Source organism: Geotrypetes seraphini, chromosome 3, assembly GCF_902459505.1.
Source record: "Geotrypetes seraphini chromosome 3, aGeoSer1.1, whole genome shotgun sequence".
Taxonomy (NCBI): Eukaryota; Metazoa; Chordata; class Amphibia; order Gymnophiona; family Dermophiidae; genus Geotrypetes; species Geotrypetes seraphini.
In genome coordinates, this window is record NC_047086.1 from 339,772,561 (window position 1) to 339,794,158 (window position 21,598).

Here is a 21,598-nt window from a genome sequence, read left to right on the forward strand (position 1 = left end):
ACCTTTTGGCATAGCAAACATTTGCTGGAATTCCTGATCCATGGGATACAGCTTAGTCAGACAGATCTTCTACTCCTCAGACAGCAAGGGTGGGGGGCAAAGTTGCAGCCGGCATCCTGAGCACCCCCAAGGGCCACTATAGATGTCTAACAGCCTGCACTCAAGCTCCTGATACAGTCAAGGAAGCGAGCAAGTGCTGAGGGCCTGGACCCTGAGCTCCACAAATCTTCAGCAGACTGGCTGTACAGGTCCCCAAGCTGTCAGCTGCAGACTTAAATGTCTGCTTCTCTCCAAGCAGGCAAAGCAGTCCCTTTAAAACGCACAAAAAAAAAAAAAAGGCCTGGAAACGGTCATACTCTCACAGTGTGTCCAAATTGTGGAACTAGCTCCCTCTGCCACCAAAGCAATATAAAGCTGTGAAAACAATTCTATTCTCATCTCATCACACACTGGCCTTAGGACCCTAACTGTTCTATCATGGTACACCTGAACTACTCAAGGCCGCCTGGGACACACAGCGTACAAGCCGCCTAGTGTCTTCCTGTTCAACGTTTGCCTTTGTTGCCAAGGCTGCCTGGGACACACAACTCACAAGTCGCCTAGTCTTCCTGTTCGTTTGCCTTTGTTGCCAAGGGTGCCTGGGACACACAACTCACAAGTCACCTAGAGTGTTCCTGTTCAACGTTTGCCTTTGTTGCCAAAGCTGCCTGGGACACACAGCTCACATGCCACCCTTTGTCTCCCTGTCTAATGTCTGCTTTTGTTGTCAAATGTCTTCAATACTACTATGTATTCTCATAACCGGTTCTGGGCTCCTGGGGAGAACAGGCTATAAAACTAAATAAAAAAAATCTGCGAACAAGCTAACCCCCTCGCCCCCCCAAAAAAAACCCAGCACAAAACAATAAAGAAATAAAGAGAGCAGATCAGGGAGACACCATCATGTTTGCATGCACAAGGAAAAACTGGAAGAGGCAGCAGAGACTGTGGAGGAGGAGGAGGAAGCTGTGATTGACATTTTCTGTATTCTTCTAGAAAGCACAGATGGATAACTCCTAAGGTTCAGGATACCATCCCTATTGTACTAGAATTAAAAAATTAAAAATAATATTAATACTGCCTCCACACTGGTATATCCTTTCAGAGGCATTAATTAAAATTATATATATATATATATATATATATTTTTTTTTTAAATTAATGCTTCTGAAAGGATATACCAGTGTGGAGGCAGTATTAATATGGTGTTCAAGGAATTTGCCCCATTAGAAACACAGAAAAATGATGGCAGATAAAAGGCCAAATGGCCCATCTAGTCTGCCCATCCGCAGTAGTAATTTAATAGTTAACAGGGTAAATTCCTTGGCCTGAAAATTTCTCTTCACTTAGTATATGCACAGGTACCAATGAACCTCTCCATTCCAGCCGAGATTTTCATAGGCACCGAAACAAACAAGTGCATGCACTCTTTCTCTCTAGCACTCTTTTCTAGTGCTGTCCTAATTGCTCATATGTTACTGCAGGCAGTACCTCCCCTCCCCCCCATCTTTCACCCATGGTCTGCTCACCATCATGTAAAATGCTGGCATTTGCTGCCAGTTTTCCTCGGTTGACAGCAAACCCTTCACATGTCCCCCTATTCTTCAGTTATAATCTTTTTCAACAACCCCCACTCCCAGACCATTCACTAGTTTCACTGATTCTCTCCAAAAACCACATGCAGATATCTGCTACCCCACAGCCTCTGCAGTAGAGAATGGCACGGTGACTGTTACCCGCTGAAAGGTGGATGAAAAAAAGTGTTCGCCGCGGTACGGGTACAAGGCCATTCACCGTCCCGTGGAGCGGTGAATGGCCTTGTCTCCGCAGTTAAGGGAGGGAATGTGCGCGGTCACCGATCGCGTGCAGCCCCCTCCCTCCTTCCTAAAGATTGCCGTCGTCTGTTGTCATTGCTGCTGGCCATCTATCCAGGCATCTCCCTCTCTTCCACTTACCTTCATGGTAACAAGCAGCTGGAGCCCTGAAGTAGCGCGTGGCCGCTGGAAAGCTCTCTCCCGACGCAACTTTCTGTTTCCGGTTGCGTCAGAGGAGAACTCTCCAGCAGCTACACGCGACCGCAAGGTTCCAGTTGCCTGCCGAAAGAAAATAAAAAATCAGCACGAAGCTAAGGGGAAGGAAAGGAAGGAGAATAGATTGGTGAAACAGATTCTGTGTGTGTGTGTGTGTATGTAGGGGTGGAGGTGAGCAGAGGTAGGAATTGTTAGGCACTGCCTGGACCATGCAAAGGGTGCTGAAGGGAGGTTGAGAGGAACAGACACTGAAGGGAAATGGGGAAGAGAGAGAAAGAGAGGGGAGAAGACGCTGAAGGGAAATGGGGAAGAGAGAAAGTGAGGGGAGAAGACGTTGAAGGGAAATGAGGAAGAGAGAGAAAGAGAGGGGAGAAGACGTTGAAGGGAAATGGGGAAGAGGGAGAGAGGGGGGAGAAGACATTGAAGGGAAATGGGGAAGAGAGTGATGCTAGACTTTGGGGGGAGCGGAGGGAAGAAGATGGGTGGCAGACCAATGGGGGTGGGGTGGGGGGGTGGAGGGAGAGAGAAGGCAGACAGTGGATGGAAAGAATTGAATGAGGAGTAGATAAGGAAAGGAGAAACCAGACAACAAAGGTAGAAAAAAAAATTCTATTTATTTTCTTTTTTTTGCTTTAGGATAAAGTAGTATATTAGTTGTGTTGATAAACATTTATAAAACAAAGCCCTGTCAGCTGAAGATTTCTTCCTCTAGTTCAGCAGCCAGAACTTTGATTTATAAAAAGACAATTGTACAGAATATTGTTTCGTTTTATACTTTAATAAAATAAATTCAGTCTAAAACTATTCGAGGATTGTGTGGATGGGATCAGATGGTTTCCAAGGACAGGGACCGAGCTCGTGGGGACGGGACGGTGACCGAGCTCACGCGGACTGGGCGGAGACGGGGACAGATTTTTCCCCCATGTTATTCTCTACTCTGCAGCTCAACCCCTACTTCCTGTGATTAGAGCAGCCTTCCCTAGCTGGAGCCTACCACAGCCTCTGCAATGGAAAGTGTGTGTGTATGTGGGGGGGCATTGAGAGCTGCAGAGGGCTAAACTCTGCAAAATGTCCCACATTTAGTCATTCTTCTGGTTTTGAGACAGGTAATTTACAATTTTTTAGAATCTTGAAAAAAATCCAGACAGTTGGCAAATCCTAGCCTCCTGAATCCTGAGCATATCTGGGACTGAAGCACATATCTAGTTTGCCTATGCCTTAATCCGGCTCTGGAGTTGATCCCTGTGACAAATCTTTGCTGCTGAAATGCTGGTATAAGGATTACACCATTAACTTCTGTATTTTTGTGGATACACTGATATTGTTCTGATCTGGAGAAAAAGCAACTTTGTTCAAAGTTGAATGTTTTGTTACACATTATTGTTCTTATGTTACATAAGGGAGGTAAAATTATATTGTCACTGTTGGCTGCCTTGGTGGTTATTATCTGCATATGTTGATTGAACACTTTATGATGTCTCTCATTATTTCAAGTTAAATTTTGAATGTCTTGCAATTTGATGGCTTGACCTATAAAGATTTGTTATTGCAATTGTGGGGGATATTTTGTTTTTGCAATTGTGTGCCTTTTAGAGAACCACTGTTAGAAAAAGCTCATCACCCAAGCTCAGAAATATAAATACTCCACAGTCCTATGAGCCTTACAACCAAAAGACTGAGTTCTGGTACTGCTACTCTGAGTTACTGTACTGGGATAATCAGAAACAAAGAAAATACCAAGGTTAACATGGTTAGAAACACAGAAACATGATGGCAGATAAAGGCCAACTGGCCCATCGAGTCTGTTCCTAAGCCAACAGTCATTCAATTATGAGGCAAACTACAGGGCAAGAATGGGCTACCAGAACACAGATTTCCTTTCTTGGGAAGTAGCTCCAGCAGAGGTAGGCAAGGTCAACCTGAGGAGGGAAGTGTATGAAGAGGTATAGAGAAGAGATTTCTGGTTCACCTTAAGTCTTTTCCAGCTGGCATAGCTAGGCAATTCAGAGGCAAGGGCTAAACCCAAGAAAGAACTTAAATTTTCAGGGCCCAGAAGTAACAGGGTGGCTTAGGGAACATACTTGGAGTATATATTCCTTCAAATTAACATAGTAACATAGTAAATGACAGCAGATGAAACCTGAACGGTCCATCCAGTCTGCCCTTTATTACATGAATTATTATAATAATAATAATAACAGTTTATATACCGCAGGTCCGTGAAGTTCTATGCGGTTTACAATGATTAGAAAAGTTACAGAATGAATGAATAAATAAAGTACAGACTTAGTGATTGATAGTTCTTGCGATCGTTTGTTGAGGACTAAGATTGAATAGGTTGGTTTCCTAAGTATTTCAGGAACAGATGTGTTTTTAGGCGTTTCCTGAATTCCCCATAGGCAGTCGGCACGAGTAATTGTTCAAGGTCTTTACCCCATAATGCTGCTTGATGTGCAAGAAGATGTTGGTGATGACTTTTAAATTTACAACCTCTAACCGGTGGAGAAATAATTTCATGATTAAATTAAGTGTTTTTTTTCTTTGCTATTTCTAGGTCCCTAGACCTTAAAAGTCCATCCAGTACTGTCCTTGGGTTCCAACTACTGGAGTTGCTGTCAAAGCTCACTCCAGCCTATCCAAACCATCTCAAAATTTTATGAGATTCAAACTGTGAAAATCTGTCCAGCACCGTCCTAACTGCTTGCCCTGGATTGGTAGCATGGAATATTGCTACTCCCTGGGTTTTGGCCAGGTACTAGTGACCTGGATTGGCCACCATGAGAACAGGCTACTGGGCTTGATGGACCATTGGTCTGACCCAGTAAGGCTATTCTTATGTTCCAAATAGCTGGGGCTCCTGAAGCCATCCCAAGCCCATCCTAAACTGAATTGCCATATACGGCAAGTCTTAGTACTTCAATTTATATCAACCATATTCTAATTAGAGATCCTCTGTGTTTATCCCATGCTCTTGAATTCTGTCACCGTTTTCCTCTCCATCATCTCCCTCGGGAAGGCATTCCATGCACCTACCACTGTCTCCGTGAAAAAGAATTTCCTAACATTACTCTTAAGTCTATCACCTCACAACCTCAATTTATGCCCTCTAGTTTTACCATTTTATCTTCTCTGGGGAGATTTGGTTCTATATTGATACCTTTCAAGTATTTAAATGTCTGTATCATAATACCCCTTCTCTCCTTGGAGTATACATGTTCAGGTCTTCCAGTCTTTTGTTGTATGTCTTATGAAGCAAACTCCCTATCAATTTTGTCGCCTTCCTCTGGACCACTTCAAGTCTTCTTATATCCTTAGCCAGATACGGCCTCCAAAACTGATCACAATACTCCAAGTGAGGCTTCACCAACGACCTGTACAGGGGCATCAACACCTCCTTTCTTCTGCCTCTCTATATAGCCTAGCATTCTTCTAGCAAAAGCCATCACCTTGTCACAGTTTCATTGCCTTCAAATTCTCAGACACTCTCACCCCAAGGTTCCTCTCCTCATCTGTGCATATCAGCCTCTCGTCTCCCAGCATATACATCTCCCTCAAATTTCTACTCCCCAAATGCATCACTCTGCACTGAATTTTAGTTGCCAGACATTAGACTATTCTTCCAACTTTTGCAGATCCTTTTTCATGTTTTCCATTCCCTCTGGGGTGTTGTGTTACAAATCTTGGTATCATTTGCAAAAAGGCAAATCTTACTTTCTAACCCTTTGGCAATGCCACTAACAAACATATTGAACAGAATTGGCCCTAGCACCGATTCCCAAGGCACTCTACTACTCACTTTTCGTTCCTCCGAGCGAATTCCATTAACTAGCATACACTGATGTCTGTTCATAGTAACATAGTAGATGACGGTAGATAAAACCCAAATGGTCCATCCAGTCTGCCCAACCTGATTCAATTTAAATTTTTTTAATTTTTTCTTCTTAGCTATTTCTGGGCAAGAATCCAAAGCTCTACCTGGTACTGTGCTTGGGTTCCTACTGCCGAAATCTCTGTTAAAACCTACTCCAGCCCATCTACACCCTCCCAGCCATTGAAGCCCTCCCCAGCCCATCCTCCACCAAATGGCCATATACAGACACATATCATGCAAGTCTGCCCAGTACTGGCCTTAGTTCAATTTTTAATATTATTTTCTGATTCTAGATCCTCTGTGTTCATCCCACGCTTATTTGAACTCAGTCACAGTTTTACTCTCCACCACCTCTCTCGGGAGCTCATTCCAGGCATCCACCACCCTCTCCGTAAAGTAGAATTTCCTAACATTGCCTTTGAATCTACCACCCCTCACCCTCAAATTATGTCCTCTGGATTTACCATTTTCCTTTCTCTGGAAAATATTATGTTCTACATTAATACCTTTCAAGTATTTGAATGTCTGAATCATATCTCCCCTGTCTCTCCTTTCCTCTAGGGTATACATATTCAGGGCTTCCAGTCTCTCCTCATATGTCTTCTGGCGCAAGCCTCCTATCATTTTTGTCGCCCTTCTCTGGACCGCTTCAAGTCTTCTTACATCCTTCGCCAGATACGGTCTCCAAAACTGAACACAATACTCCAAGTGGGGCCTTACCAATGACCTGTACAGAGGCATCAACACCTTCTTCCTTCTACTGACTACGCCTCTCTTTATACAGCCCAGCATCCTTCTGGCAGCAGCCACTGCCTTGTCACACTGTTTTTTCACCTTTAGATCTTCGGACACTATCACCCCAAGGTCCCTCTCCCTGTCCGTGCATATCAGCTTCTCTCCTCCCAGCATATACGGCTCCTTCAGATTAATTCCCAAATGTATTACTCTGCATTTCTTTGCACTGAATTCTAGTTGCCAGATATTAGACCATTCTTCTAACTTTTGTAGATCCTTTTTCATTTTTTCCACTCTCTTCTCGGTGTCTACTCTATTACAAATCTTGGTATCATCTGCAAAAAGGCAAACCTTTCCTTCTAACCCTTCAGCAATGTCACTCACAAACATGTTGAACAGGATTGGCCCCAGCACCGAACCCTGAGGGACTCCACTACTCACCTTTCCTTCCTCCGAGCGACTTCCACTAACCACCACCCTCTGGCGTCTGTCCGACAGCCAGTTTCTAACCCAATTTACCACTTCAAGTTTCAATTTACCACCTTCAAGTTTGTTCAACAGCCTCCTATGAGGAACTGTATCAAAGGCTTTGCTGAAATCCAAGTAAATTACATATAGCATATGTCCTCGATCCAGCTCTCTGGTCACCCAATCAAAAAATTCAATCAGGTTCGTTTGGCATGATTTACCTTTTGTAAAGCCATGTTGCCTCGGATCCTGTAACCCATTAGATTCAAGGAAGTACACTATCCTTTCTTTCAGCAACACTTCCATTATTTTTCCAACAACTGAAGTGAGGCTCACCGGCCTGTAGTTTCCTGCTTCATCCCTGTGACCACTTTTATGAATAGGGGTCACATCCGCTCTCCTCCAATCCCCAGGAATCACTCCCGTCTCCAGAGATTTGTTGAACAAGTCTTTAATAGGACTCGCCAGAACCTCTCTGAGCTCCCTTAGTATTGCCTGAACTTCTCAGCACAAATTATTTTCCTGTCATAGTAAGATGCAGCTCATCATTACAATATAGTCTCTTGTTTTTCCATGTATTTCCCAATCCTCCTATGTACCTAAAGCCTTTTTGATGACATCAGGTTTTGAGACACCTATTGAAGTTCTTGGTATTTAATACTCTTTCCTTTCCCATAAGTAGGCAATACTTCCAAAAAAGCTACAGTATTTACAAAAGGTTTTAACCCCTCCCTCAGCTCCCAAAAAGCTTTCTGCACTGTAGGTGGGGTATTGCTGGCTAGGTCATTGTTGCCAAGCCAGGCACATTTATTCTTGGGTACATAAATACATAGTAACATAGTAAATGATAGCAGATAAAGACCTGCGTGGTCCATCTAGTCTTCCCAACAGTCACATTCATTATCAAGGCAATGTTGAACCAACAGTCTAGTAATTATTCATTTTACCTGCTGAGTTCCACTAAAAGATGTCTTCTCTTCCCCATTAGACAGGCAAGACCTGTACTCAGATGATATGAATATGGTATAAAATACAAATACAGTCAAACCTCGGATTGCGAGTAACCCAGTTTGCGAGTGTTTTGCAAGACGAGCAAAACACTCAGCAAACTTTTGACTCGCAAACCGAGTGTTGACTCTATTTGCGAGCACCTCCCCCGATAACCGGCATCGCTTCTCCCCGCTCGCAAAGGCCCCCTCGCTCCAACCGGCACCCCCCCCCCGCGCGAACCAGCCCCCCCGCCCGAACAACTTAAACTTACCCCCCCCCCCCCGTCTGGCACCGGCACGCAGGCACAGATCGTGCCGGTGCCTAGAAGATCTTCCAGCTTCTGCCTGCCTTGAGCATGCATCTGCGCATGCTCAAGGACTTCTAATTCTCCCTCTCCCTGAGATTCTCGGCGAGAGGGAGAATTAGAAGTCCTTAGGCATGCGCAGATGCATGCTCAAGGCAGGCAGAAGCCGGAAGATCTTCTAGGCACCAGCACGATATGTGCCTGCGTACCGGTGCCAGACAGGGGGGGCCCGTAAGTTTAAGTTGTTCGGGCGGGGGGGGGGGGCGGGCGGTTCACGCGGGGGGGGGGGGGGGGCGGTTGGAGCGAGGGAGCCTTTGCGAGCGGGAGGGGGGGAGCGATGCCGGTTATCGGGGTGGGGGGTGGGAACGCATCAAAGTTAGTTTCCATTATTTTCTTTGGGGAAACTCGCTTTGATAAACGAGCAGTTTGGATTACGAGCATGCTCCTGGAATGGATTATGCTCATAATCCAAGGTACCACTGTACTTAATTGTGATCTGTCTTGCTGTATATGGATACAGACTGTAGAAGTCCGTTCGGCATCAACTACACTGCCCCACTGCTGGAGTTGCCATCAAAGTTAACACCATCTCATTCTGATCTGTCTTGCCATATAAAGGACACAGACTGTAGAAGTCTGTCCAGCATCGGCTACACTGTCCCATTGTCAGCAGTATGCTAAAGAGAAGACTGAGAGGCAGCCAAAGACCAACTAATTCAGCTTGACACTGGGCCTGGAAGAGATGATTCCTTCCGATATAAAACAGCTTTGTGTTGTAGGATATTTAGACTCTTACCTTGTTCCTCGATATGTAATCTTATGTGAGTTTGGGCACTTTTCTTTAGTTCTGAACCTGGGCTTGACTGGTCTAATTGTGTGTCTAAAAGTATCATCACACGAAACTAAACCTTAGGCTTATATACCGCATCTTCTCTATAACAATAGAGCTCGGCACGGTTTACAAAAATTAGAAAAGAGAACAAGTACAATATGAATTTGGAATAGTATGGAGAGGAGTGGAATTTACAACTTTGAAAATAGCCAAGTTTTCAGATGTTTTCGAAATAGTTGGAAAGAGTCCAGATTACACAGTTGAACAGAAAAATTATTCCACAACTCAGTGGTTTTGAAAAGTAGAGATTTCCCTAGTTTGCCAATGTAGATAACGCCTTTCGACATTGGAAAGGACAATTTAAATTTTTGAGTAGATCTGGTGATATCAGATCTTTCAGAATTCCAGGACAGGGGAATTAAAAGGGGAAGGATGCCATTGAAAGTTAAGCAGGCACATTTAAAATAAACCCTGGAAATTATTGGAAGCCAATGAAGTTTTTGCAGAAGCAGAGAGACATGATCAAATTTACATTTTGCAAAGATCAGCCTGGCTGCAGTATTCTGGATCAATTGAAGTCTTTGAAGGCTTTTCTTGGTCAGGCTTAAATAGACCGAATTACAATAGTCCAGCCTCGAAAAGATTGATTGAGCAAGGACAGCAAAATGTTGTTGATGGAAACAGGATCTCACTTTCCTCAACATATGGAGACTAAAAGCATTTTTTTTTTACCAAAGAATTAAGATTATCATTGAATGAAAGCACAGAATCTATAATGACACCCAAAACTTTACTTGAGAATTCAATTTGCAATGAGGATCCTGAGGGCAACAGAAGGTAGCTGCTCTAATTTTGGGCCAAGCCAAAGTAATTTTGTTTTGGACTCATTCACAGGCCACGTACCCCGACTGTTTACATGTGCTATTACAGAGTGGTGAAAAGGGATCTCAAATATCAAAAATTAGAGCTATAGGGATGGAAAAAGGGGATGGTAAGGAGGAGAAAGAACTAAGAACTACAGAAAAGAGGAAGAGGGACTCAACTGTAAATCAGAGATGACAAAGATCATGGATGTAGATGGGAAAAGAGAAAGTTCTGGAACTGGGGGTGGGGAGGGAGGAGTTGGATAGGGTGTTCCAGGCCCTGGTGAATGTGCTAAGTATTTCTATCTCTACCCAATCTTGCTCTCCCTGACATACTAACACAACTCTGCCTCCTTTTCTTTGACACGCAGCTCCTGATTGGTGAGGCCTGACTTTAGTACAGGAAGAGGCGGTCGGAGCATACTGCGAGTGATTTCCTTCACTCGCCGGTGCTCCGGCTGCCCTCTCCTGACGCTCCGGCTGCCCTCTCCTGACTCCCCTGCTAAAAACTGAATTCGCGGTTTTTCAACATTCGCGGGGGTTCCTGGAATAGAACTTCCGAGAATATCAGGGGAGAACTATACTCCCTTTACATCCATCCCTGCCCCCACCGATGACAATGAATTTTCTCTGCTTCTGTCCATGTGTTTCATTGCTGCTCGTTGGAGTTAGCAGTACAGCTCAACAAATTATATTCCTCCCTATCCATGCTCATCCATCTAGTCTGCCACCCAGCCATCCATCTAGCCAGTCCGTCAGTTATCCCCACCACTCAGCTCACTTTCGCTACTCTCCAATCAGTCTACAAATTCACCCCTATTCCCTTCAACTTGCTGCTGCTGCGGGTCATGAAATGGCTGATATCTTTTGATACCACATATTGCCCAAACTCCCATGTTGTTCTTGTAAGCCTACTTAACTAAGAACAATGTAAGAGTCCAAATATCCTATGACTCAGAGCTGTGTGGTGTCAAAAGGGATCATATGTTCGAGGTCCAGTGTCAAGCTGAGTTAGTCAGTCTTTGTCTGCCTCTCAATCTCCTCTTTAGCATATTGCTGGCAGTCTGTATGGAAATGTTTGGTAGACTGGACTCTCCCCATCAAAGTCTTCCAGTTTGTATGGAACCGACAGGTTCTGCGAAAGTACATACAGTTCAAAGTTAGCACAAGATTGCAGGAGAAAAACTATGTGGCAAAATACCAGTAGGAGGTTCATATACAGCTCAGTATGAATAACTGATTGACAGGCAGTACATGGTCAAGCCTGAAAACAGCCTAACAAAGAGAGTATTAGCAGATAAAAGAAAATAATCTTTTACTGCCCTAGGAATGACACAATATATGTACTTTCAAAGGTATTCTGATTATCTTACATATGGCAAAATGCTTCATTTTTTTAAACAACTGTACATACCCATGCTGAGGTCCTCCATCATTGACTACATTTAGATGCATTAGCTGCCTTTTCAAATGAAGTTTGTAGCTTGCATTAATTCTTAAAAACAACATCTATAAAGAAAAAAAATAGAGCAATAATTTGAATTTACATATCTCCAAAAGTGTGCACAGGTATATAAATATGAGCAATACAAGTACTATTAGTGACAAGGTGAGTCCTAAGAAAAGGATGAAAAATAGGAAGGCAGGAGAGAGAAGCAAAGACATGAGTTTGCAGTTGATTCTACTTAGAACTGTGTCATAAGAGAAAATCTAGTTGGAGAGAAAATTAAACTAGATGGTTAAAAAATTAAGAGTTATAGATCTAAGGGGTAGAAGATTAGGAACTGGGGGAGCTAAGACAAAAATTTTGATCTGATGATAAAAGAGAGAACCAGTGAAGGGTCTAAAAAGAGGAAGTTAGTTATATGGTAAAAGCATGCTAATGAAAGACTATGGCCCTCTTTTACTAAGGTGCGCTAACCGATTAGCGCGTGCTAATGTGTGCACGTTAGTCTATGGACAAGTTACCGTTTAGTGCGCGCTAATCGGTTAGCGCACCTTAGCAAAAGAGGGGGTATGCTGAAGCTGAACTTAAGTAATCCTATATAATAAAAGGCTAACTCGCGCATGCGCAGTCCTATTTTCGTGTTCCGTGCGCTGTAGGTCTGTGGCCGAAGGAGTGCGCATGCGCGCGAATACGTCACCACCCGATCGCCTCCACAAGCCGGACCGCAGCCAGACGACGTTATCCGTTTCTCCTGTCGCCGCCGCCGATCTCCGTTTCTCCTTTGCCGCCCACCCCCTTCTCTTCCCGCGGGTCCGAATGGCGATTCAAGCAGCGTGTACATCAGTCTCCACACGCTGCTTCGGGCCCTTCTACTGCCCTGATTTGCTCTGCCGCGTCTCTGATGATGTCATCAGGGACGTGCCAGAGTAAATCAGGGCAGAAGGGCCCGAAGCAGCGTGTGGAGACTGATAAAAGCGCTGCTGGAATCACCACCTTTGTAGTCCGGCCCGCGGGAAGGGGAAGGGGAAGGGACAGGGGCGGGTAGAGGAAACGCTAATGCTGCTGCACAGGGAACTGGTGGGGGGGGAGGGAAATGGAGGGGAAGGGAATGCTGCTTTGGACGGACAGACAGACAGAGAGAGGAAGGGAAACACAAAGAAAATAAGAAATACACAGGGGCAGGTGCTCAGGGAACTGGTGTGGGGGGAGGGAAATGGAGGGGGACGGAATGCTGCTTTGGACAGACAGAGAGAGGAAGGGAAACACAAAGAAAATAAGAAAGACACAGGGGCAGGTGCACAGGGAACTGGTGTGGGGGGAGGGGGATGGAATGCTGCTTTGGACAGACAGACAGAGGGAGGAAGGGAGACAGAAAGGAAAGAAGAAAGACACAGGGTCAGGGAGATACACAGAAAGACAGACAGGCAAAGGGGGCCAGGGACAGAGACAGACAGAAAGGACAGCGGGAGCCGCGTCAGGAGGGGTGCGGGATGCGGCAGTGGGAACTTTTCCAATGGGTGCAACTGGGCAGCTGTCGGGAACCTCTGATCAAGGGCAGAGCAAGGTAAGAGTATCATAGGGATAAGAAGGAGGAGGGAGGATAAAAAAGGAAGGGATGCCTACTGCTGGACAGGGGGAGAAGGAAAGAGATGCTGATGGACAGGGGAGGTGAAGAAAAAATAACGGAGGACTAATGTTGGACAGGGGGAGAAGGAAAGAGGTGCTGCTGGACAGGGGGGAGGTAAAACAAAGGGAGAAGGGCTGCTGCTGCATAAGGAGAGCAGTGAAGGGGTGGTGGTGGACACAGTGGAGGTAAAAGGAAGGGAAAATGGACAGGGGGAGCAGGCAAGGGGTGGTGATGGACAGCCAAGGAAAAAGAAAGGCAGAAAGAAAGAAAGCGGCTAAGGAGAGAGAGAGAAAAAAAGACAGACACACACACATATGTTCTAGCACCCGTTAATCTAACGGGCTTAAAGACTAGTTAAATATATGATAATAAATGTCTGAGGAGATGAGTTAAAGTAATTTAGATTACCGTTTCTCACCAACAAGCTGTGGCATAATGAAATTTCTGAAGTGATGAAATGTCATGTACACCATGATTTCAAAGCTTTCTAAAACACCCCCCCTCTTTTACAAAGCCGCGCTTGTGTTTTTAGTGCCGGCCGTGGCAATAACAGCTCAGATGCTCATAGGAATTCTATGAGCGTCAGAACTGTTACTGTTGCGGCTGGCGCTAAAAATACAAGCGCAGCTTTGTAAAGGAGGGGGATAACGTTTTACAACAGATAACAAAAATTGTGACTATAATGAGACAGACCAAAGAAATGAAGATGCAGTTATGATGACAGTAGAGGTTAAGTGTGTTGGATTTCTTCAATTTAGGGAGAGATGAGTTGAGCTGATTACTAAACAGCCTTGGATTGAGACTCCTCTGGTATCTTTTAGTAACACTTCTGAAAAGGTTGACTCCATCTAGATATCTCTTGCTGGATCCTAAAGAGTCTAATTTGCAAGGCGCAAAATTTCCCAATTGAAAGCAAAATTTGGCTCTTTTGTGGTTCTTTTGTCTTTTGAATGCACATACTGTAGTCTCAATACCATTACTGTGTTCTCTGATGGTGCGGTTGATTATGTTGTTTTGCACTGTTCGTAGCAGCTTTGGCTTACTTCTGTATTTCTTGTATGCCCATTGTTACTTTGGTTGACCTCAATAAACATGATTTAAAAAAAAAAAAAAAAGAAAGAAAGCAAAAGAGAGGGAAGAGATTTTGGATTCGAATAACAACTTTTTCAAGAATAGCTCAAGGCAAGCTGCATTCAAGTACAATAGCTCAATATCACAAGGAGAAGCTCCAGGGTTTGAACAAAGGAGAACTTGGCTTCCTTGGTTCTCAGCCGCTGCTTTAACCATTAGGTTACCCATCTACTCTGAAGACTTGGCATGATCTTTTAAGCCAATTTTGGGATCTTCATTCCAGAAAATGTTTTCTCCAAGTAGATTGCAGAAGAGCTAATTTGCCTTCTTTTAAAAGAGAGTCTGAACCTCCTTAACAGATTGCAAGAAAGAGAGAAAATACACTATATCAAAAGGCCAGAGCTGTAAAACTTAGAAATACAGATAGACCAAAAGTTAAATACATCTAACTATCCTGATGTCATAGCTACTTGTGCTAACTTTGAAAAGACAATGGCAGTATTAATAATCCCAACTAAATCAATCTGTAACCATCACTGTTAAGTTCAGTACAACCACTGTGCTTAGAGATGCATCAACTGTTTCTGTATATTCTGGAGGGAGACCACAAAAAGCAACCTAGCACACCTAATATTTCTACATAAAGCAAAGCCGTCAGTTATTAAAATTTATTTAAATACGATATACTGTCTTTAACAAGAATCCCATGAATCCAGAAAGTTTACAATGTAGAACATTTGTTTGCCAGCAAAAGGTATCATTTCAGCCCAATGGCATAGCCAGAAGGTATTTTTTGTATAGGCCATCAAATATGATGGGTGGGCACTAGGGTTGATAGCTTTCTGGGCGAGAAACACTCCTCACCTAATGTTCCCATACCCTATCCCTGTCCCACCATATGCTCTGCACCTAACTCACTCCCAATAATTGAAGCAAGGGTAGCAGTGCAGAATGAGGGGAAGTACCAGAGATTGCTCTCTTCAGCCGTCACTTGAGTCACAGTCCTCCAACACACACACTCATGCTTCCCCATAATCTATTAAAGCCATAAATCCTCTGGCCCTCCCTCAACAATGGATGCAGAGCAGAGCTAGAACTAGGCCATTTCCCCTCTAAAATTCACCATGCAAAGAAATTTCTAATTCTAGTGTAATCTGAGTTATAGTAACAAAGACCCTCTCAATACCAGACAAATTGGGAAGTAATGCAAAAAAACAAAACAAAACCAACACACACATTTAAAAGTCACTCATAATTTAAAATAAATCAAGTTTCAAATTTATTTTGTATTTGATAAAATCGCTTTTTTCAAAGATTACAAAGCGATATACAATAAATAATTTTCAAATAAGAGGGACGTACAATATATGGACAGACAGATGTGCACTTCATGGGGAAATCAGGGAAGAACTACAATTTGATTTAGGAAAGAGAACAAGTAAGTATAAAACAATAGGAGTTATATTATATTAGATCAGTGCTTGCCTACTTCAATTGGGAATATGAACTCAGTTTAAGGGGCTCATTAATTAATTAAAAGTGTCTCTATATAGGAAACTTTTTAGTTTTGATTTGAATTTGGTTCTTTTCTTCTCTTACCTTACGTTTGGGGAGCGGTGACAGAGAAGAGAGTGGTACGTCTAGTATTTATGATTCGTAGGGATGGAATAGTAAGTAGATTTTTATCCTCAGATTGTGAGGAGCGGATGGGAGAATATGGAATGATAACTCGATCTAGGAATAACGGTGCGTTGAATTGTAGAACTTTGAATGAAATGAGTGCCGCCTGTTTATAAGTTATTCTGTGGTTGATAGGAAGCCAATGTGCGTTTTTTTAATAATGGTGTTACTTGGTCAAATTTTCTTTTACCTGTAATGGTTTTTATTGCAGTATTTTGTATTAGTTGTAGTCTTCTTGTTCATAAGCAGCCTATGGAAACAACTTTTAACAACAGAATTTATTTGATCATGATTATTATCTATGATGACTCCGAGAATTCTTATTTTATTGACGGACTGAATTGGAAAGTTATTAATGCAAATTCGTGGTGGATTCTTGAGTCCTTCTTTCCATGGGAAAAAAAAAACCAGTTTTAGTTTTTTCTAGATTTAAAGATAACATGTTATCTTGAAGCCATTTTTTATTTTAGACAGTTTTTGGCTGATGTTAAATATCTCCTCATCTGAATCTGAATTAACTGGGTGTAGGATTTGAAAATCGGTGGCATAAGTGAAGACTGAGAACCCTATGGACTGGCATAAGGTTAAAAGAGGGGAGGTAAAGATGTTAAATAAGAGGAAATAAAATTGAGCCTTGAGGGATTCCATAATTATTACTAGAAATTTTTGAAATGGAATTGTTAAATTGATGGAATGGAGAACTTGGCACATTTAGCAAGGGGTATGTAGCTATTTGTTTCTTGTAGCTCATCATTGCACCAAAATAAGGCTCTTACCTACAAAAAAGCCATGCCCTAGATATTATAGTGGGGCCCTAAAATAATAATATATCTATCAGGAAAACTGAACAAACCAAATTATTACAGAATGCTCATATAAAATTCTTGGCCTCAATCACACAAACGCCAAATACAGAGTAAGTGATCAAAAACTAGAAACAGAAATTAAACCAAAACCCCAAGAAGCCAGCCTTGAGGCATGTCACAACATGCACAGACTTTTTTCAACATGCTTGCTACTTTCTTTAATATTCATGAAGGTAAATTATTGAACGCCCCTCGTATGTTTTTGATAAAAACCAGCAGATTAGAAAAAGAGGCAATTGAGGAAAAATTTGCCAAGTGACAAACTTTTCTTTCTGTCTGAAAAGCCACACTGCATTAACATGGTTCAGTCACTGAGGCCAGGATACAGTCCACCCAGCAGAGCAGATGTTGCAGGGAAACTGCTGGATAAAGTGTATGACAGAGAAATGGAGCAATGTGCAACAACTCTAGGAGGGTAAAGTGATGAACATAATGATGTCTGTTTAAATACTTCAATGTTCTATTAAAAAAAAATTTGAGGAAAGACTTCAAATGCCCAAGTGTTAAAATGCTCAATGCAAACACTTTCATCCTCATTGGTCAAGAAAACCCCGTTTTCTATTTCTATATTTTTAGATTCACTTGTTTGTTATTTTAGGAAAATAAAACCACATAATTCAATGTGAATTAATTGTGCTTCTGTGAACACTCATAATGCAGACAATGGCTAGCTGTTGACATGATCTGGAACCACTTTGAAAACCCAGACTGGAGCCACTTCCTCAAGCTTTACTCAAAATATATAAAATCCAACTGTATATTGGACAACTGCCCACCAGCCATTATGAAAACAGCTCCTATCTCCTTCAAAGCTGAACTTTTTAGCTGGATCTCTTCATGCATGCATACCGGTAAATTCCTGGAGGATCTCAGGCATATCCTCGTGACTCCTATTATCAAAAACCCAAAGGAGTCCGTTTCCTTGACAGTCAACTACAGACCCATTGCCAACATACCATTCTTTCTTAAATTAATGGAAGGTCTGGTTAACATCGACCTCGCAAAATACTTAAGAGAAGTTCAACATCCTACATGATTCCCAATCTGGCTTCCGAACAAATTACAGCACCGAAACAGTTTTGACTTCTATGACTGACTACCTTTTCCATCTGTTTTCCCAGGGAAAAAGCACACTGGTACTGCAGTTCGATTTGAGCAGTGCCTTCGACCTTGTCGATCATGACCTCCTGCTTAGGTGCCTTGATTCCATCGGCATTTCCAGACAGGTACTAAATTGATTCATGGGTTTCCTAAAAAAACGTACTTACCAGGTCTACAGCGAAGGAACCTACTCTCAAGCTTGGTCCAATCCCTGTGGAGTGCCACAGGGCTCCCCACTCTCCCCCTCACTCTTCAATATCTACATGGCATCACTGGGAAGGCTAGTTCAGAATTGGCCTTAAAGTTATTTGCAAATTTTCTTATTCGTGAGGGGACTGTTCCCCTTACCCCCATGAATATGGAGGGGGAGTATAATTTCATATTTATTTATCTATATATTTCTAATAGTATAACCAAATCAGTGCAGCGCCTGTTACAGGAGAGCTTTACACCTGTTTTGTTTGGTATTTTTGCTTGTTCTTTCCTATTTGGCTCTTTAATATTCTATGTACTGATCATCTTGGACCCCTGAGGAAGGACTGTTTTTCGAAACATGGACCGTGTTGGGTCCGGTACTAATGAGAACAAATACCAATTATTTGGATACATTTATTTTATTTATGCTGCTTATATATGTTTTAACAACTTTTATTGAATAAATTCCTGCACTTTGTACAACTTTCTATAGTAAACCATGATTTAAATTAAGTCTTTCTAACTAAAAATTTAAATCATGATTTGATTTGAATCAAATCCACCCTGAAGACGACACATCATGCATGGTGTGCTGTTTTCAAAAGAATGCTATAGAGTGGTTGCCACATCGATCTCCATTGGATATCGCCACCTACCAGAAGTGAGAAATCATCGTATTTGTCCTCAGAGAATAAAGTTTCTCTTTTCAAGGAGTTGCAAATTACTATTATGATGTAAGGATTTTTACCAGTATAAAAATCAATTGCCATCATAAAAAGAGGAAGAAAAACATTTGAAAAAGCATACATTGTTTCAAGATTACTAAAATTCTCACCTGTGTTTGCTCTTCTGGAAGCAGATAAAAAATAGCTTCATGCATTTTGGCCATTTGCTTACAAATATTCCTAAAGTAAGTTGAGGGCACTGGGGCTTTCACTTCATACTGGAAATGCAAATTGTGAGAATATGTTAATTTTATCCATACAGTCTGAAAAAACCCAGTTTTAATTGCTTATAGCATTGAATTGAATGTAAAGATTTATTTGATTTTTTTTAGCCTGTCCACCCAAAGGAGCTCAAAACGGGTTACATATCAGGTACTCAAGCATTTTCCCCTATCTGTTCCAGCGGGCTCACAGCCCATCTAAAGTACCTGGGTCAAGGTCACAAGGAGCAGCGTGGGGTTTGAACCCACAACCTCAGGGTGCTGAGTCTGTAGCTCTAACTCTCCTAGTGCTATCAACTTTTGAGTGAAGGAGGCAAACTCATTGAAACCACTGCTCCACTGAAATTTGATCCCACTAAATAAATCGTCATTGCTTTACCCATAACCATTGCAATTTGAAGTAACTCTCACTAGAGACTACAGAGACAATTCCATAAGTGAATGCTTCCATACAGGTGTTCCAGGTTATGTGGTAGGAGCCTATTTTATAATGGAACAGGGCATCCAGAATCACTTCGATGTCCACAGGAAATTAATAGACGTCGGAGTATTTATCATGCGGCTTTGTAAAAGAAGCCCTATATGAGCTAACTAGCAAACATTTGGATTAAATATCAATAGCATCTGCAAGCATCAAAAATCAGAGTTAAACAAAACTACACAGAGTCAATGTTTTATAAGACAGTCAATGTTTTATAAGACTAAAACTGTAGTGGTTTGCTGGAAGGTGGAGTGTAAAATTGAGTGCTTAACAACTGTACACAGGAAAAGATTACACAAATGGAAAAAAAAATTGGAACTCCATCTTAGAACACTGCCATTAAAACAAGGCAGCACCTCTTTGGGGCAAAATGCGTTGAAAAAGCTGTGATGTCATACTGTAGTTTTTGTTATGTGAGACACCCTATTGCCTATAGGATTCTGGGATATGGGGAGGGCTTTTCTCTTGCAGGTGGATCCTAGTACAGTTGAAGTTTTTGATGTTTCACAATGGCTTATTTGATTTTTAAGCTCAGAAGAAAATTTTGGTTGCTATAATCTGTTTTACAGATATTACATGGCATCAGAAAACATGAAAAGAATAACATGCTTGTACTGATCACCCCATTTAAACAGAGTTACATACCTACACTAAATATTCTCCAAGGACAGCAGAATATAAATCTACACAGATGATGAAGTCATCCAATGGAACTGCACCTGGAACGTCCACATGCCATTATCACACGGAACCACATTAGTCCATTTCAAGCTTTATTGGACTAAAACTTCTTGAGGAGGTGAGGTGGTTTGTGAACATTTATATCCTGCTGTCCTTAGGATATACCTGCAGTAGGTAACTGTTTTCTCTGAGGACAATAGGTCAGCAAGATCCTTACAGATATGCCTCCCTACCTACAGGATGCCTTAAAAAAAAAAAAAAAAAAAAAAGCAGGGGGGGGGGGAGGGAAAGAATAAAACAGCCAGCAATGCAGCAACCAGCATATACTTAAACTGTTTTTTTTGGTGACAACAAGCCTTATATTTTGTTAGCTTTTCTTTTTGGTCTTCTTTTTTTTGTTATTAAGGCAGTCCGAACTGAAAGAAACAGGGGAAGAGAGTTGGAATCTAATTTCCAAATAAATACTGGAGGTTAGCCAAACCTACTGTCATATCAAGAGTCCTGTTATAATAATGCAATGTGAATACGTAAATAGATGTCCATGTTGCTGCTCTTTAAAAAACAAAAACTCTTCCATGGAGGCTGATTTCATGTAGGTTACCAATGCCATTATAGCTCCGATATGAACTTTGGCATACTGCACTAGTGTTAGGCTCATGTGGGCATCTGCAAAGGAAATGCAGTCTGCTACCCAACTGGTAAAAAGTGCATAAGTGATGACAGCCTCCATTTTGTTAGGACTTTAGATTGCAAGAGAGCTTTGGCTGCCTTTCTGGAGCCGACTAAAGTGTACATTGTGCATGAGATCTGTGAAAAAATGTTGGTATAAACTTTGGATGAGTGTGCAGAATTGCTCTGTTTTTGTTTGTTTTTTTTAATTAGTTCCTACAGCCCGAATCCAAGTTACCATCACTAAAAAAACAGGACTTTCTAGGTCAGGAACTTCAGCTAACAAGTTGCTCAAATGGAAGCGGTCATTAGCTGGGTAAGAACAATTTTAAAGTCCTATGACACTGTGGGTGGCTTCATTGCATGTTCCAACAGAAGTAAGCCCTCTATAAATGAAATATTTAAAGGCTATGCAGAAATGGGTTTACCATTTTCATGACAATAAGCTTCAATTACACTAAGCTATGCCATAATAGAACTGGTTTTGAGACTTGATTCAGAAATACAGAAAGCATTTGTGTGGGATAGAACAAAGGATCTAGGGCTTCACAGTCATACCAGATAGCAAACCTTCTCCACTTAAAATTGATCTATCAGAACCCTTCTGAAAACAAAAGAAATTTGAAAGGGTACTTCCTTTGCTAGAGTGGAATGTTTTGTTCACCAGGATAGCAAGTTCTGCAGTCAACTGGTGACAGCTAC

General features: G+C 42.1%; 1 protein-coding gene across 5 annotated transcripts in view; it reads right to left on the minus strand.

Annotated features, from left to right (window-relative positions):
* VPS54 (VPS54 subunit of GARP complex) overlaps positions 1–21,598 on the minus strand; it is a 285,872-nt gene that overhangs the window by 24,242 nt on the left and 240,032 nt on the right. For 4 of the 5 annotated variants that reach the window (XM_033938667.1, XM_033938668.1, XM_033938669.1 and 1 more), the window contains exons 22-23: positions 18,955–19,062; positions 11,547–11,641 (exon numbers count right to left, since the gene is read on the minus strand). In XM_033938667.1, the coding sequence (XP_033794558.1) occupies positions 11,547–11,641; positions 18,955–19,062 (203 nt within the window). The remainder of the gene's footprint in view (positions 1–11,546; positions 11,642–18,954; positions 19,063–21,598) is intronic. The other variant, XM_033938671.1, reaches the window with a different exon arrangement.